Source organism: Arvicanthis niloticus, chromosome 3 (genome assembly GCF_011762505.2).
Source record: "Arvicanthis niloticus isolate mArvNil1 chromosome 3, mArvNil1.pat.X, whole genome shotgun sequence".
Lineage (NCBI taxonomy): Eukaryota > Metazoa > Chordata > Mammalia > Rodentia > Muridae > Arvicanthis > Arvicanthis niloticus.
Window position 1 is genome coordinate 100,595,898 of NC_047660.1, and position 17,651 is coordinate 100,613,548.

At 45.8% G+C, this 17,651-nt stretch overlaps 1 protein-coding gene across 2 annotated transcripts in view; it reads right to left on the bottom strand.

Annotated features, from left to right (window-relative positions):
• Rarb (retinoic acid receptor beta) overlaps positions 1-17,651 on the bottom strand; it is a 337,428-nt gene that overhangs the window by 17,390 nt on the left and 302,387 nt on the right. For both annotated transcript variants that reach the window (XM_034498164.2, XM_076931593.1), the window contains exon 4: positions 8-168. In XM_034498164.2, coding sequence (XP_034354055.1) covers positions 8-168 — 161 coding nt within the window. The remainder of the gene's footprint in view (positions 1-7; positions 169-17,651) is intronic.

A 17,651-nucleotide genomic window follows, 5' to 3' on the forward strand; every position in this document is an offset into this window, starting at 1 on the left:
CTCTTACCGTGGTGTATTTACCCAGCTGGCAGAGTGAGGGAAAGGTCTCCTGGTGGGCTTTCCGGATCTTCTCTGTGAGGTCGTCTAGCTCCGCTGTCATCTCATAGCTCTCTGTGCATTCCTGCTTTGAAGGCTCCTTCTTTTTCTTGTTCCTGTCATTCCTGACAGCTGGAAAAGAGAGATGAGAGGTTACGGAGGGTCAGGTTATGCATCCGGACAAGAAGTCTCCACTCCCAGATTCTTGGAATAAGAGCAGCTAGAAAAGAGGGAGCAGTTCACAGCTAGGAAAGGAGCGACGGCCTGGAGCGGAACCACGCCTGCCTTTCCTAGTATGCAGTGTGCACACTTCAGTCTGTGTCAGCTTGATCTGAAAGGCATTCCCATGGAAGCTGCGTGCCTTGAGTGGAAAATGTCATTAGGGTTGTCCTGAGTGATTGTACTACAAGGACCCTGTCCTGGATAGGTTTTTGTTTGTTTTGTGTTTTTGTGAACTTGCCACAAACCAGAGTTATTTGGGAAGAAGAAATTCAACGGAGAAATGCCTCCATCATATTGCCTGTACATGAGCTTGTAGGGCACATCTTTCTTGATTGATGACTGACGGATGGGTGGGGCCCAGTTCACCCCAGGCAGGTGGTGCTGTATGTCATAACAAAAAATGCTGAGCAAGACACGAGAGCAGGCCAGTAAGCAGCATTCCTCTAGGGCCTTCATTTCAGTTCCTGGTTCCAGGTTCCTGCCTTGATTAAGGTCCTGTTATAACTTCCTTCAGTGATGTACTATTATCTGAAAGATGAAATAACCAAACCCACAAGTTGCTTTTGGTCGCAGTATTGATCACAGCAAAGAAACCCTGACAAGAACAGGTTCCTCAGCAAGGTTGCTTCATAGCAAGTGGAGACTATCTGAAGAGTCTCATTTATTTTCTTATTTACTTTACTGGCTGCTACCTGAAAAGAATCTGCTTGAGGGTGATAATGTTGTTTATGTCCCTTGATGTGTTATTCTTAGATTTTTTTGTGTTAACCGTACAACATCGCCTTACTTGGGCTATTTAAAACAGTATGAAACATTCAGCTAAGACAACTGTCTACTCATGTTGTGTACATTCACAGACACCCAGTTCCAGGTCACTTGTGGCTGGCTGGACCTCAGCAGATATGGGTCACCTGGCTCTGCACATCCCAGCCCAACAGGACACTGGCACACAGCAGTGTTCAGGACTAAAGGCTATAGGATAGCCTCCTCCAAGGGCCAGATCTGTCCATGGCTGTGAGTGAGTGCCATGCCAACCTCTTGGCTAGGAGCACTTGGAAGGAACCTGAAACCTAGGGAGCCAGATAAGTGATACCAGATCACACAAACCCTCCAGGGAATCTGTGTTCCCTGGGGTGTCAGGACCGAGGCTGCCCGGATGTGTATGATGCCAGCCTGACCTGGGCATGTGTGATGCAAGATGACCCAGGGCATAATCTGATCTGCCTAAGAGGATTTGGCCTGGATGTCTCCCTAAGGGCACAGAGGCCAACAGGACACAGACACGCAATGTCCGTACTAGGAGAGTCCTCGGGCCCTATGTGGGAAGGAGATGAGGGCAGAGAAAGGGAGACATGTAAGGAGAAGCAGGGTAAGAAGAAAAGAGGATTGGAGGAAGTAAGGGCAGCCAATGGCACAGAGAGAAATTGTTGTCTGTGTAAGCTGTGCATTGGGTCAGGAGGGACCACTGCTGGGAAGAGGAGCACTTTGTGGGTGTCTTGATACCTGATCCTGGAAGTCTGACTACAGAACTCACCTAATCCCCTTTCAAGGAGGCAAAACTGCCAAGTTCTCTCTTTACTGGATCTATTTACTACCAAGGAAGTGGACTTATGGGAGAACACAGACTGGTGCCTTGATTCTCAGGCCTTGGAACAGAGAAATTCTAGACAGTGGAGAAGTAGAGCCCCAAGCAGGGGCTTCATGCTGGTCCCTTGTAGCTCTGGGACCAGACAGACCTTCCTTGGAGATGTGGGGAAGCGGTGAAAAGCCTCACATTGTAAAGTGGGCATGTGCCTGTGCGCACGCAACACTGCAGAAGCAGTATGCAATAAGATGGGCTGCACAGTGACAAACTGGTGTTTAGGCTCTCCCAAGGGATGGTTTTGTCAGGGAGAGGATACTGCATCCCAAAGGCTTACGCGTAGGTATCTCGCTTGGGCTCTTGTACTAGACATTAGACCCCTGTGACCTCTACGTTGCCAAGTCAGAGGTAAAACCTAAGCAACAAGAGTCTTTTCTAAAACAGCTCTGAGGGAAGTCTGACATTTCCAAGAGTTACCATGTGGACCAGGAGCTCTTGCTCTGCCACACACCTCAGAACTAACCCAAGGGCAACACGGATAAAAAATGCAAGCGTGAGTCTCGCCATTCTCATCACCTCCCGCCCCAGTGAGGAACAGTCCACGTGTCCATCTGTGGATGGCACATAAACCAAAAGGCTCGTCAAATGATGGGCTATTGCTTGCTACCAAAAGAAGGACATACTGATGCAGCCTACACTGTGGCTGAACTCTGAAACTGTGCTGAAGACTTTGTAACACCCCTTCCCATTTGTACGCAATATCCGTAATCAGATAGCAGTGGCTATGAAGGATTTGGGTTGGGAAAGGAGGCTGGAAGGGAGCACAGTTTCTCCATGAAGAACAGAAAGTGTCTGGGTTTCATAGTGGTGCGGGAACAAGAACTGCATGAACATAGCACACTTCACATGACTGGTGCCACACTACGTGCCTTTTGGAGAGTTTCTCAGGACAGTTCTGAGGCCGCAAGTCTCTAAACACCTCTGACCAGAAATGTCACTGTTGACCCTCAAACACACAACAGATCAGTTCCAGTGAGGGTGAACTAGTATTGTAAGCTCAGGAGACGCAGCTCATGAAACCCCACAAAAGCTGGGGTAAGGAGTTTTTTCTGTCTCTAGGGCTTAGAACCCCCTCTCTGCAAGCAGGAAAGGAAGATTTCAGTGGAATATACAGAAAATCAGAGAAGGGGAGTGACTCCAAAAGGATCAAGCAGGCCCAGGGCCTTCTCTGTAGTAGTTGTTCCCAGAAAGCAATGCACTGTGTTCCCAAAGTCTCCACCTTTGAATGGAGCTGTTCCAGATCCCAGAGAAAGGAAACCTCCTGGAGGTAATGGAGCCCTTATATGTATTGTAACCTGAACTTTGGACTGCTTATTGTCATTACATGACAATATGCCCCACTTCTCACAGCAACCTAAAAGGATGGGGGTAGATGGAGATCCCGTGGAGGCCCTGCATCTTGTAGGTAACATGGCTGGTTCAGTGCTGCATGACACCTGTCACACAAAATGATAATGAAGCCCTATGAAGGATGCCACGGAGAGCTGGAGAGCTGGGCATGCTCCATGATGTGTAAAGGTTCTCACTGTGGCTGCAGGTGGTGATGTAGGGCACGAGGGAGGTGCCCTAAGGGGCAGTGAGGGCAACGGTCACAGAGCCCAAGATCCCTCTCCCTGGGGCCTCAAACTTATCTCTTCCCCAAAGCACCTGGCTGTTGCACACAGCCACACACCCACTATGGCCCTGGGGTCTAACAAGCTGCTTTCTCCTCCTTGAGAAGACAGAGGGCATACATGGGCAGCTTGCATCAGAGCCTGCTCTGTGCCCCATTGCTCTGAGGAACACAAGCAAGACTTCATTTTACTTCCTCCATATTCCCTAAGATTGACACAGCCCCACCCACAGTGGGCTCCCAGGGAATGTCCTGTGAGTGACAGGAGAATGGGTGAATAAATAGGGGGTTCCATCCCTTTTGGGGGCATGTATGTGGCCAGGTAGAGCTCATCTGAGCTGTTGCTTCCCAAAATTAACAACCTTGCTGTCACCTAGTGGTCTGCCTAGGAACCACTGACTGCTCCTGCCCCTTGGCAGTGGCCAGGAAGAGTGACCTAAGGGTGGGAGTGTGATTTATGCCCCTATGATAGGACCTGGCCCGATGTTTGCAAAGTGCTTCTTGGAGTAAAGGTGCTTCATAAATATCAGCCATTCTACCCGTGAGGGCAAAGTGCTACAAATCAGATTTGGTGGCATGAAAGTAACATATTTATGATCCACTATCATATTGCAAATGAAATGAATGTAATAAAAGTGTCACTTATACAAATACCTCTGATGTACAGATCCCGACCTATGAATATGAAAACAGACACCCAAGCACTTTTATTTGAATGTCTAATCATGGAAATAAATGAAGCCATGTTCATTTTAATGTGTGCACTTGTGCATGTATCTGGAATATTGATTTTCATGCACACGATAAAAATTTAATGCAGGAGACACAAGAAAGCTGTGAGCTCCGCATGGACCCAAGAAGGAGACAGCAGCACTTTTCTGAAATTTCCTTGTCATCAACAAGAAAATGCAAAAAAGACGTTTTCATATTTAGTTTAGCAAAGGGAGCATAATGGTCTATTTATTCTTGCTTGAAAATTAAAGTCTGAAACTCACACATCCCAGCTCCTCAGCTCCCTGCTAACTGCAAGAATAATGGGTCACAGTTGGTGAGTGAAGCTATCCTGTAACTACTGTACTGAGGTGCTCAAAAGAGGAACAGGAAAGTATGGTTTAATCGGAGTTTAAAGACTGTTTTCAGGACTAATTATGTAAATGAACTACCATGGACCTGACGGCAGGCGAATACATCACTAATTGTTGAGAGAATACTTTTCCCATAACTTATGGATTGAGCAGTTGGTGCTCAAGCACTTAACACAGACAGTCCCAGTGTGAAGCTGGGCTAAGCTGGGCTGAGCTGGGCTGAACTAGGCTGAGCTGGGCTGAACTGGGCTGAGCTGGGCTGTGTTGAGCTTTGTTTGGCTGAGCTGGGCTGAGCTGGAATGAGTTGAGCTGTGTTGAGCTTTGCTGGGCAGACCTGGGCTGAGCTGGGCTGAGCTGGGCTGAGCTGGGCCACCAGGCTTCTTCCACTGTACAGTGTCCTTGCAGGTGGAGACTGCCTTTTCCCTAATTAACCACATACATTAGTTGGAATTCAGATACACAGAAAGGTGAGTGGTGACAGGGTGGATACTTGGCTTTCTTTCCACTCAGTATGCAGGTACTATTGAACCAGCCTGAGGCCAGAGCACCTCGAGTATTCATGGAATGGAATAATCCTTTCTTTCCTTGGGACCTTGCTTTCAGCAGCTCAAGGCATCTTCCCACTGCGCTTGCAGAAGGACTTTCAGAGGTGACTCCATACACTGCCAAGTTTGAGGTAGCAGTGGGTGTCTACTGTACCAGGGAGCAGGCAGGGGGAAGTGTGGAAATTCTGCAGATAATTAGATAGTCAACTGCAGAGCAAACAATCTGAAGGTGGCATTTTAAAAGTTTAACTAGTACCAACTAGCCTGGACCAGCTTCCCAAGCTCCAATTACCAGAACATCCAGAGGCCAAGTGGTTCTCAAACTATTTTATACTAATGAGACCATCAAACCAATTCCAACCCGCCCTTCCCCTTGTGACTTTTAGGCAGCGAGAGCAACCCTATCTTTACGTGGACTTTGTTCCATCCCTCTTCCATCCTCCATCCCTGTTAGGGATGCTTTTTTTTTTTATCATGCTTACAAGGTAATGGTGTAGGGTATTGAGGCTCTTTCAGTGACATGTGAACTTCAAGAATCATTTTCAGTTTATCTCTAGAGAAGAGGGCAGAGAAGCTGGGCTTGGTGACACATGCTTGTCTTCCCAGTCACTGCAGAAGCTTAAGCAGGAGGGTCAAAAGCTTAAGGCTAGCCTGGGGAATATAGTGAGACCTTGTCTCAGCAAGAACGAAAATTGAAAAGAGGCCTGGTGCTATAGCATTGTGGGAAAGTACTTTCTCTTGCATGTGAGGCACTGGGCTTAATCCTCAGGACCGTAAAGCAAACAAACACAAATCAGCTAACAACAACTACTCTGTCAACTCCTGCCTGGCTCAGGGGTCCGAGACAACATTCTACTGTGCTTTGCTGTGTAAGGGCACTGGACACGTGTGATGGGCTGGTTGTGGGCATAGTTTCCACAATTTTTCCCTCTCACTTGGTGGTCCTCTGCTCCGTCCTCTGGCAGTAAGGGGTTACTTCAGTGATGGTTTTGTATCTCTGACCTTGTGCTTGTAATAGTTGTCCTTTGTAGATGGGGGATGGGCCATGGTTGTGAGAGTCGGCAATGGGGGAATTGAAGACACTGATCATGGCCGTGGTCGAGCCATCCGACTCTAAACAAAGGCTCACTCAGCACTCACCTTGCTTTTTATATTGTTTATTTATTTACTAGTTACTCAGTTTTGGGACAGGGTCTCCTTGTTTAGCTCTGGCTGGTAAGCCAGGCTGGTGTCTAGTTCACAGAGATCTACCTGTCTATGCCTTCCAAGTGCTGGGATTAAAGAAGAACATCTCCTTACCCCGCCCTTTGCCTGTCTTTAAAAAGACTCCAACGTGAGGGTCAGAATTCAATGCCCACTTCACAGGGCACGCTCACAGCACATGTTTCTTGCGGCTGCCCTGCCTGTCTCTTGCATATTTGAAACACTCACTGGTAAGTCCCCTGACTTGTTATTTAAAAGAAAAAAAAAAAAGATGGTCATCCTAGCATCAGTAATGAGCATACTTAGAATAGTCAGCTGTGTAAATTATCTAGAGGACATAGGAACACCTTTTGTGTTTCTTTGTGGAGCAGGCATGGGCTGCCTTCCAACAGTCTCTGAGGGAGGGAGGGAAGGACAAGCTTCTGGTAGATGGTTCCAGATAAATGCATTCCTTGTTTTATGTAATTACTCTAGTCTTTATTTGAAGCCACGGGCTTTCAAATATCAAACACTCTCATGATGAACTGCAATGGCAAAGCATCTGTTTCCCAGTGCCTTCCAACCCTGCCACATCCAGCAAGTGGACCAAAACCTTCCCTGGCCTTCTCACTGTACTTTCCCTCCTAGGGTATTTTTGAAACTCAAGTGAGGTATGGTTTTCACAGCTGGGAATGTTCTGAGTTTCAGAAATTCTGAAAGATAGCAAAGAGGTTGTTTAAAAGATAACCCCCATAGGCTTGGCATTCGAACCCTTGGTCTGCAGATGGCGCATCTGGGAAGGTTTGGGAGATGCAGCTTTGCTGAAGGAGGATATCACTCATAGTGGCCTTTGAGAGTAAACAGACCTTGTCTATCTGCAATGTACGTTGCCTGCTTGATGCTGTGGCCTGAGCTCTCAGCCTCGGCCACAGTAGCCATGCCTGCTGATTGCTGCCATGCCTCGTTGCCATTTTGGGCTCATCGTTCTGCAAGCATGCTCCCAACATAAACTCCTTGTTCCATAGCTGCCTTGATCATGGTGTTTTATCACAACAATGAAAGAGTAACTAATACACAAGCCAGTCATTCCAGCCGTGATTATCCTAGACTAAACTGGAGCCAGAATCACTGGGACTGGGGACAGAGCATAGTAGCAGTGGTGATATACAGCAGCTACTGGCCATACATCCAGACAGCCTGGTAAAGCTCACTCAGTACAATGTCTCACTTCTGGTCGCCAGTGTTTACTGTTCTGAGCCTTGAATGATGGAGAATTTGTTACACAACCACAGCTCACTGATACACAACAGTAGCACACAGCACACCAGAGATCTGAACAAATGATTGTCTATGCTCCTGGTCCTGTCCTCTTATATCAGAACCCATGAGCATCATAGAGATCTTTATGTAGATCTCAAACAAATGAAAGTAATGCTGAGTTAAATTCCAAAGGTCTGTGTTAGCTGGTCCTCTGCTAGCTGAGAAAACTTGGCCCTTAATATCCCTGGTCCTGAGTTTGTACAACTGAATAGGAAAAATGGTGACCACTGCCCATCAAACACAGGCTTCTCCTACTCCTTAGACTACAAATACCAATTCATGCATTCAGCAAAGAGTTCAGGAGATGCTGAAGACTTGGAGCCAACTAAAGAATGGAGTTTGTCATAATGAAGCATACCTGGCCTATGATATGGACTGTGAACTAATACTGAGGGATTGAGTGACAGGTGATGTCATCAGGGCAGCAGTGGAAGTGGAAGGTGGAGATAAACAGCAAAGAGAAGGGAAAAAAGAAAGGGAAAAGGAACACAAGGAAGGAGAGGAAGATGAGGAAGCAGGGAGGAGGAAGGCAGAGGAAGCCAAGCCAAGCACCATGTGAGTGGAGACTACAGAGAAAGCATATTAAGGCAAACAGACAGCTCCGAGCTGCCCACTGGGGCTCATCTTTTTGAAGGAATGCTGTATCTAACTTTGGCTTAGTGGACTAAAAGTGGCCACCTCACCATCTTGGGAACACGCTGCTCAGATGTTGCTGGACACACCAGTGCCCATATCAATAAGTCATCTGAGGGGTAGAAAAATGGTCACTGGCTTTCTGGATGTTTGCTAACATTTGGAACATCAATGTCCTACCTAGAGTGTTAATGTGGAGGGGCTCTTGTACACATTTTAGAAACCTGAGCCATTAGAAGAATGGTCTACATGTGGGTGTGTAGGTGTTTATATTGTATGTTTCATTTAGATGGCAAAAGATCTCTATATGCCTTCAGTGGACACACACACTCAAATAAAAACTAAAAACAGAAAAAAGCTATGTGGTAATTTGTTACTTTCTCAGCTCATTTTAAAATTAAAAAGAAAATATTAAAAAAAATCAACTCATGAAAAAATAGGACAGATTTGAAAACAAGGCTTTCTGCAATAAGCCTTTGAAGCTACATTTACAGGAGGAAAAGACTGTATGAATGTCCCAAATAACAGAAAGAAGTCTCTCATAGAGACCCATGGGGGCCCCTTCTAGGAGAGCTTAGAAGATACTTGCTTACAGAGGTGACTGGAGCAAGCCTCTAAGTCTTTTATATCAGGCTGGATGTAGGACCACAGCTCAGCGCCCCCTTCTCATCCCCCGTGCTCCCAATCTTAGGAGGTTTGGCAAGAAAACTTTGATTTAAGTTCACTGGGTCATTTCTGGCAGCCACAGTACCAAGGTGGAGAGACATCTGGCCTTGAGGCAGTAGTTGGAAGTTCCAATGCAAACATGGAGGTTCTGAATCAAGGCGGGATCGTGGGGCAGAGCCAGAGTAGAGGATGCTGGGCATGGCCTGTGACAATTCTCGCCTTGGTAAGGGACAGGGAGTCCCAGTGGCTATGCTGTCTGGTAGAGTCATTCAGTGTGCTACTGGATAGCCTGACTTAAGCCTAGAAAGTGGCTGGTGATGGCCAGAGCCTGGGGGACAGGCATTTCTTATCAAACAGCACAACAGAGAGTGCCAGCCAATTCTCTACCCTCAGTGTTTCCCTTCCCCCTGTTCTAGGAATTAATGTGGATGAAACTCAGTTTTGGAACTAACATTCTAGTTGCTTCTGTGTGTTGGGTACAGCGGGGATATGGCAAGGAACTAGACAGACAGAGAGAGAGAGAGAGAGAGAGAGAGAGAGAGAGAGAGAGAGAGAGAGAGAGGAGACAGGGAGGAGAGAGAGAGAGAGAGAGAGAGAGAGAGAGAGAGAGAGAGAGAGTTAGTTCAGCATGGAGGATGGAGGAAGGACTACCTACAAGAATTACTATGAGGAACTCTGACCATTTAAAGGCCCTTGCCTTTAAAACCAAAGACTGGAAACATTCTAGCCTGCTGGTAGATGCTCACTTCAGGTTTCCTTCTTAGGATAGGCACACTTATTTCTTAAATCACTAGTCTGATGTGTGACCTAGACTGCATTCATATCAGTAAGTGCAGCTTGTCCCAACAGCACTGTAACTTCCATCTCATCGATACCTTCATTCTTTCAGGGCTGAGGGATGCTCAACCCCCTGCTAAGTGCTTATCACACATATACTGTCATTTAATTGTTCAGCAACTCCATATGGGAGGAGGAATTTGACTCCTATATTAGTCAGGGTTCTCTAGAGTCACAGAACTTATTCTTTATACACTAAGGAAAATTATCATAATAATTTACAGTCTATGGTCCAACTAACCCAACCATGGGCAGCTGTGAATGGTAAGTCCAAGAATCTAATAGTTGCTCAGTCCCATGAGGCTAGGTGTTTCAGCTGTGAAAGCTGGAATTCTGAAGAAGGAGGTTTCAACAGATGTGCTGATAAGTAGTGCAAGCAGGTGGAGAAGAGTGAGTCTTCCTTCTCCCAGTGCCCTTATATAGGCCTCCAGCAGAAGGGATGGCCCAGATTAAAGGTGTGTACCGCCACACCTGGACCTAAACTGTTCTTTATTTCTAACTTGCTCTGTCCCAGGCTGAGCTTGAACTCAAAGATCCCCTTATCACTCTCCTGGGATTAAAGGCGTGTACTACCTTGGCTGAGCCTAAGCTTTTCTCAGCCACTATGCCCCAAGATCTGGATCACAGACATCCTCTCCACTCTTGGGTTGTAGTTCATTCCAGATGCAGTCAAGTTGACAACCAGGAATGGCCATCCCACCTCCCAAGGTTGCTCATGAAGAAACCGAGTCCGAGGGTCTCAGAGGCCACAAGCTACTGGCCGAAAGAAGCAAGACTCCAACACAGATGCTTCCAATTTCACAGCCATATACTGTGCATAAAATGACTTTCAGAGCTTTTTTTTTTTGTTTTGCAAAAGATTGGGGTCTAAACACAAAGGTAACAAGGAATTTCTCTCCTTTGCATGGCTGCCTTTGGGTGCTATGGAATGATCATTCCATGACCAAGAAAAAAAAAAATCAGAAGACCAAACAACAAAAACAAGCTGGCACCAGCTTACGTACATTGTTAGTCAGTACTGTTGCCAGCTTGACTTCCAGTGTGAACATAGCAGCTTCTTGCTATGAACAGAGAAGCCCCAGTTGCCCACCTATTAAAGGAATGAATCCTCCTGAGACCATATGCATCCTGTCTCACCGATCCTGAGCCTCAGGGGAGAATTGCTGGAAAGGACTTCATCAGGTGTGACATTCTCCCCATCACCTGTAGCCACGTACTCGAATGTCTGTCCTTAACAGAGACTGCAGTTTCTCCTCCCAGGAATGCTTATGCTAAGGAGTCAAAGTAAGACAAAAAGGTAGTCCAAGTCAGGTCAGGAGGCAGAGGCAGGAGGCTCTCTATGAATGAGTCAGAGGCCAGGCTGGTCTACAAAGCAAGTCGAGGACAGACAGGGCTACACAGAGAAATCCTGTCTTAAAACAAAACAAAACAAAACAAAACAAAACAAAACAAAACAAAAGGATTTCAAGAAACAACACAACAGCAAATCAAGCCCAGTTCTTTTCCTTTGCCCTGCCGGTAACAAAACAAACCCATGCCCACAAACAGCAGAACATAACATCCTGTTTAATCAGAATGAGATCTGCAGAGGCCTAGTAAGATAGAAACTCCCTGGGGACTGCAAAGAGATGTACATTGAAAACAAACAAACAAACAAACAAACAAAACAAGCAGTGCCAACCAACTTTCTATAGCTGCCGTCCACTGCTGGGTCCAAAGCGTGGTGCAAAGTCAGGGTCAGATCGTTCAAGTGGGCTACAGAAGGACCATCTAAGATATGACTGCTGCATCCCATAGTCAGACATGCTGCACCCTGTACTCTGGGCACAGTGTACCCCATACTCTAGACATGCTGCATCCCACACTCCACTCTCACTGTCACTCTTTAGTAAGCAGCATTGTCTGGGTTTCCACAATGGTCCACGCTGGGGACCAATTGAAAAACAAAGGAATGAACTCAGACTGCCAAGATGGTGGATGGAGGTGGGCAGGGAGCAAACAAACTGGCCCACTCTCCTATCTGGCCACTGCAGATCTTGTGGAGAAGCCCAGAAGATGAGAGATGGAGGGAACAATGGACAGGTGGCTGTGTTAAGATTGTGAGGGCAAGGGAAGAACTCTCATGTTGCATCTCACACAGATGCAGGCACATCCTTGATCACTGCTGCAGCATTCACAATAGACACAAAAAAGGGGCAGCCTTAACTCTAAGAGCCCTCAAGTTCAAAACCAGCACTCACTGAAACTGCAAGTGTTCCCCAATGAACCGCATGTGATTTGGAGCACTGGAAGACAGTATGACCTCCATGTGCTCAGAACACCTCTAAGTATCAGGTGCCATTCTGAGCACATGTTCTGACTACAGATATACAGAATTCCACACTGGTGACACATTAGAGTTATCTAGGACCTCAGCTCTGGGACGATCATAAGAACTGAGTGCGAGAGAGGGCTGGGCTGCAATGTGACCTTTGACTTGAGTGGTCACCTAAGACCAAGCTCAGTGCTGGTCACCATGGGTTTGAGCTTACAGAGGTTGTGAGCCAACATGGCCTCAGAAGGACTGGGCACATTGTAGCCTTTCTTCTCCCCACAGTCCCCTAAAATTATAACAGTCACTTTCCCCTTTGCCTGGCTTTCTTCACCCCTCTATATTTCCAATTACAGTGAAAAGAAAACAAGTTTCTGAATACATTTCATGGTCTGCCACCCTGGAAGATGTTCAGTTCTAGAAAATGTCTATTTTAAAAATGTATCACTTGGAACTAAAGACACATCCTCAGGGTTCTTGGGTCAGCTCCAAATGCAGAGAGCTATGGTCTTTCAAGGCTGGACTTGTCAAACACCTTAAGATGGAGACATGTTATTAACATGTGGGGCGAGCATGCTGGTCAGCTCACAGACTTACCCTTCCCCAGCCTTTGTGCCCACTGCTGCGGTCAGTGGTCTGAGCCAGGATTTGTGAGACAACTTCATAAACATTTTCACTACCCTGCCATTTCATTCTGCTTACACCTTCTGGAAACTCCGTAGCTCCTGCGGTTCTCACATGCCAGGACTATCTTGCTACCAGCTGTAGACTGCACCTGCCATCCTGTGGGCTCCAGATGCCGGAAGGCTTGGTACCATGTCATCCCACTTAAATCTCTTTACCAACAGCAAAGTGTAAAAGGAGAGACATTCCTTTAGGGCTGTTAGTCTAACAGCCAAGATCTGATTTCATATCATACCAGAAAGGCAATCACATCAAACTTATACTCTAAATCTGGACTTGAGGGATCAGTTCCAAGTCACAAATATAAAAAGCACATCTGGCTTCTCCAAAGTGACTCAAATATCTTGAGAAATACACAGTAAATACAACCTAACATATCTGGTTCTAAAAACAGGGACTATCCTCGTCATACAATAAGACAGAGACTAGCCTTTGCATCCTCAACATCCACAATCTCAACAGCTGCTATGAGGGTTATCAGAGGAATATTCAGGATGAAGACGTAACATTTCTCTAGACCGTGCATGTCACAGAAGGAAGACTGATTACAGAAGGCCAGTAAGTCTCCTGGCCATCTGTCTGTCTTTTCAGGTGTACCAACAAGGTGCAGGGAGGGTTTGAGTCTTGCTGTTTCCTTCAATGTTTGAGTGGATGAAGCTTCCTGGAAAAGACTCATTTGATCATCAGCAGGGAAAATAAAACTCTACCCAATGGTGGCAAAAGCCTGGGATGCATGCCCCATTTAAAGAGATGGTCTTTCTAAGACTATTCTCTTGGCGTGGCCTTAAAAGCAAAGGGATGTGAACGCTGGCTCTCCTGTATTATTCATTACATAATTGCTGTGCTTTGTTAGAAATATGATCTATTATAACCTTGAATAGAGTACATTAAATGACATTGAAAATTAGATTATTCTGATTATTAAAGAAGTGAGAGACGTGCTAAACATGTATAAGGCTGATGATCAATCAGGGTATACATTCGAGTGCAATAAAAATAAATCTAGAGCTAGTGTGTTTAAATCTAATTTTTTAAGCATGACATTTTCTTCAGAGTTTCACTCTAAAATGTCACCATCTTCTAAAACAGTGATTGATTCTGTCTCTAGGGACAAGCACTCACTCCAATTACTTCACCCACTGCACACAAACCCAAGTCCACCTCACAGAAGCCAAATGAATCATGGTAAAACAACATGCTTTATGGGGGGCACAGAGTTACATCACTTCAGCTAGAAGGCCACCCTTCTTCCTCTGCCAGACTTGAATGGAGAGGGCATGTCGTTTAAATCAGACTGTGGCTCTGTATGTTCTCCAAACAGTAATGGCTATTTTTGTATTGCGTTTTTACTCTACTGAGAAAAAAAGATGGATTTATACTGCCTCGTCCACAGTCACTGTCTTCAGATATTTGCAGAGAAAATAAACGATGCATTGACTGCCTTAGTTTACCCTTCTGCCTTCCATCTGTTGACCTGTTATCCCTGCACTCGAAGTGTGCCTGGTAAGACAGAGGGCCAGAAGGCACCTTGTCCATCTGAAGGAACAGGGAGGCAGGATGTGCTGGTGCTCATGGTCGCAGGGGTTAGAGTTGTCGGGAGTGATGCAGTGATGAAGCACTCAGTCTGGTCAGCAAAGCCCTCAGAGAAGCTGGCTTTCCTTCTCCATCTGCTACCAGAATAATGCAAGCTTTGGGCACAGGGGGTCTGAATGGAGGAAAGACTCATGGGCACTTTACTGCAAGCTAGGCCTGAGGAAAATGAGTGGCCTGCTCTGGAGTAATTCCCATCTTCTTCATAAAGAAGGAACAAAGACAGCAAACGGGATAACACAGCAGCAGCAGCAACAGCAACAGCAGGGACAACAACAAACAAACAACAACAGAGTAGGTTCACAGAACAAACTGCTTGAACTTCTGTTTGGTTTGAAGCATTGGAATGGCACTTAGGGTCTTGACTGTAGACACTCTATACCTGAGCTGCACCCTAATCCCTTCTGTCCCCTTTCTTCCTGTCTTTTCCTTTTACTCTAGTCCTAGGGGTTGAACTCGCGGCCTTGTACACACAAGGCAAATACTCTACCACTGCACCCCATCCTTACCTACCCTTCTTTCTTTCTTTTCCTTTTCCCTTCTCTCTTTCCTTTCCTCTTCTGCTTCCCTACCTTTCCTTTTCCTAGCTACCAAGGATTAAACCCAGCGCTATGTGGACATTGGTTAAATGTATTATCTGTCAGCCCTGCTCCCTGTGTTCCTTCTATCCTCTTAAAATCAGCAATCCCAGTGAATTGAATGAAGCTATGACAATCACCAACCCTGTCACAGGCTGCTGTTTGAAAAGCCAACCAAAGATTACAGGCAAAAATATACCGGGCTGGTGAGATGGCTCAGTAGTTAAGAGCACTGACTGCTCTTCCAGAGGTCATGAGTTCAAATCCCAGCAACCACATGGTGGCTCACAACCACCATGAGATCTGATATGGGTGTCTGAAGACAGCTACAGTGTACTTACACAAAATAAATAAATAAATTCTTTAAAAAAAAATATACCCATTCTTGTGTGAGGCAAAGCAAAGGTAGTTGGAGGTAGATGTTCAGAGAAGCTAAGTGACCTCCTGGGAACACTCTGGGCTATGGGACTTACTGGATAGCTCCTGGGGAAAGATGGAGACTGAAAAACAGGCTATACCATAGCTTCATCTCCTCACCCCCCCCCCCCCCCCGTTTCTAATGATCATTCATGAAATCTACCAGTAGACAGAAGCTGCTTTTAGGTCAACTAAACTTGGTGTGGTATGCTAGGGAACACTGGGCCTGAGATGAGCCTTTAGGTAACCTTCTGGGTTAGTGGTGGATCCTTATCTCAAATGGCAAAAAGTGCTTCCAAGTTTTGTTCCTTTTAAGACTTTGGAAGCATTTCCCTAACCATGAGACTTTGGAGGAAAGACATCATGTCTGAATGAGAAACTTACTTAGGTTTTCTATGCCTTATACTCACAGCAGGAAAGTAAGTTCACGTTAGCGTTTGTTTTCTTTGAAAAGAAAATTACCATTTAACAAACGGTCGTAGACTGGGTGAGTTGGTCCTATGCCTGTTAATTCTAGTCCTCCAGATTTGAGGCAGGAGGACCATGAGTTCAAGGTCAGCCTAAGCTACTTAACTAGACTATGCACCCCCCAAACAAACAAACAAACAAAACAAACCCCCAATAAACCGATAAATAAAGATAGCAACATAAGCTCACTGAAGACCAGGAAAGTACTGAAATTTACAAAGAAACAGAAATCATGATCCATCCATGTTCATATTTTATTTTGTTTATTCTCGATTTTCTTTTGATTAATTCCTTTCTTTAAACATAGATCATATAGCATCCCAAATATCTGATCTTGTTTTTTCCCAACTTAGCATTATGAACATCTCCTCATGTCATTATACAGCCTTGAAAATTCTTTGCAATACAATCCATTGTGGCACTCTTTTCATTGAGTGTGAAGTGATTTATACAGGCTTTCTTCTCTGTCAGTCTTTTATGGCATCATCTGTTCTGTGCTTACAAAAACAGTGTTTCAATGGGCATCTTTGACATCATATTGTGCATCTTTTTATGATCTCACGTCCTCCCTCCCTCCCTCCCTCCCTCCCTCCCTCCCTCCCTCTCTCTTCAATCTTTCTTCTTCCTTTGTTTCCTCTCCCTCTCCCCCTTTCCTCTCTCTTCCTGTCTTTTTTTTTTTTTCATATAGTTCTTACTATACTCCAGGAGTGTCCTATGTAGCCTAGTCTAGCCTTGAACTCATAACCATCCGTTTGCTTCAGCTCCCTGAGTGCTGGGATTACATTGTGCACTCCATGCCTGGGTCTGATGCTTTCTGTGAAGTGTTTCTAGAAAAGCGATTACAGCCTCTGAAAGGCATGGGCACACTACAGTGTCCAGTGTCCAGCAAGGGCCCATGTGATGCAGCTTCATGCTTAGCTTTCCTTGCACACTGTGGCATTCCTTCTCTACGAGGAAGCTTGCTTGTGTCTTTGCATGATACTCTTGCCAAAGCAGGTCCCCTCTAACCACACTGACAGGGCATTACTTATGAACCCCTCTGGTCATGCCGTCATTCCAATGAACACTTCTGCTATCCATGTCCCCACTGCTGGCTTCAAAGCTTCCCCATTGGGCCACAGATGGCCATCTGATGGATGTGGCAATGTAATCTGATTATAAGATAATCCATGACCCCTGTGGCTAACCTCAGCTCTGTTGCATAAACAGCCCAACTAGGAAGTAGACATCCAGGACTACAGTGTTCCTGACAGTCAGTGGAGGACATCTTGGAATGTATGCTTGATTAGTTTACCAGACTTAGTGAGCTGTCCCCCTAAGCCAGAAGGTCTTTACAAACCATTTCTTTCTCATAAGAACCAATCAGGAAACTCTCAGAAACTTATTCCCACACTCCAGAGCTTCCTCCTTTAGAGTTTGGTGTTCTGTTTGATTAGACTTAAAGCCCTTTGGATTCCCTAGTTGGCTGCCAACCATGTCTCTACATGTGTACCCATGACTGACAGTGGGGCAGACAATTCTTGGTGTTTGGGAGGATATGTCCTGTTCATGTAGGATGTTCCTGGATCAACCTACCAGGAACCAAGAGCTGGAGCTGGAGTAAGTTATTTATGGGGGATGCAGAGGCCTGGAGATTACATGGAAGTTCAGGCATGGAACAATCACTTTTATCCTCATTGCTTGCAAATTTCTCTGTGAACATTCATAATATCATAGCTTTCTGGGCTGTGAGAGGTTCAAGGCAAGTGAGTGTGAAGTTCTGGTGGTTCACAGTGAGGTCACTGCAAGAGACAGTTAGGATGCTGGGTAAACGTGCACAGGTA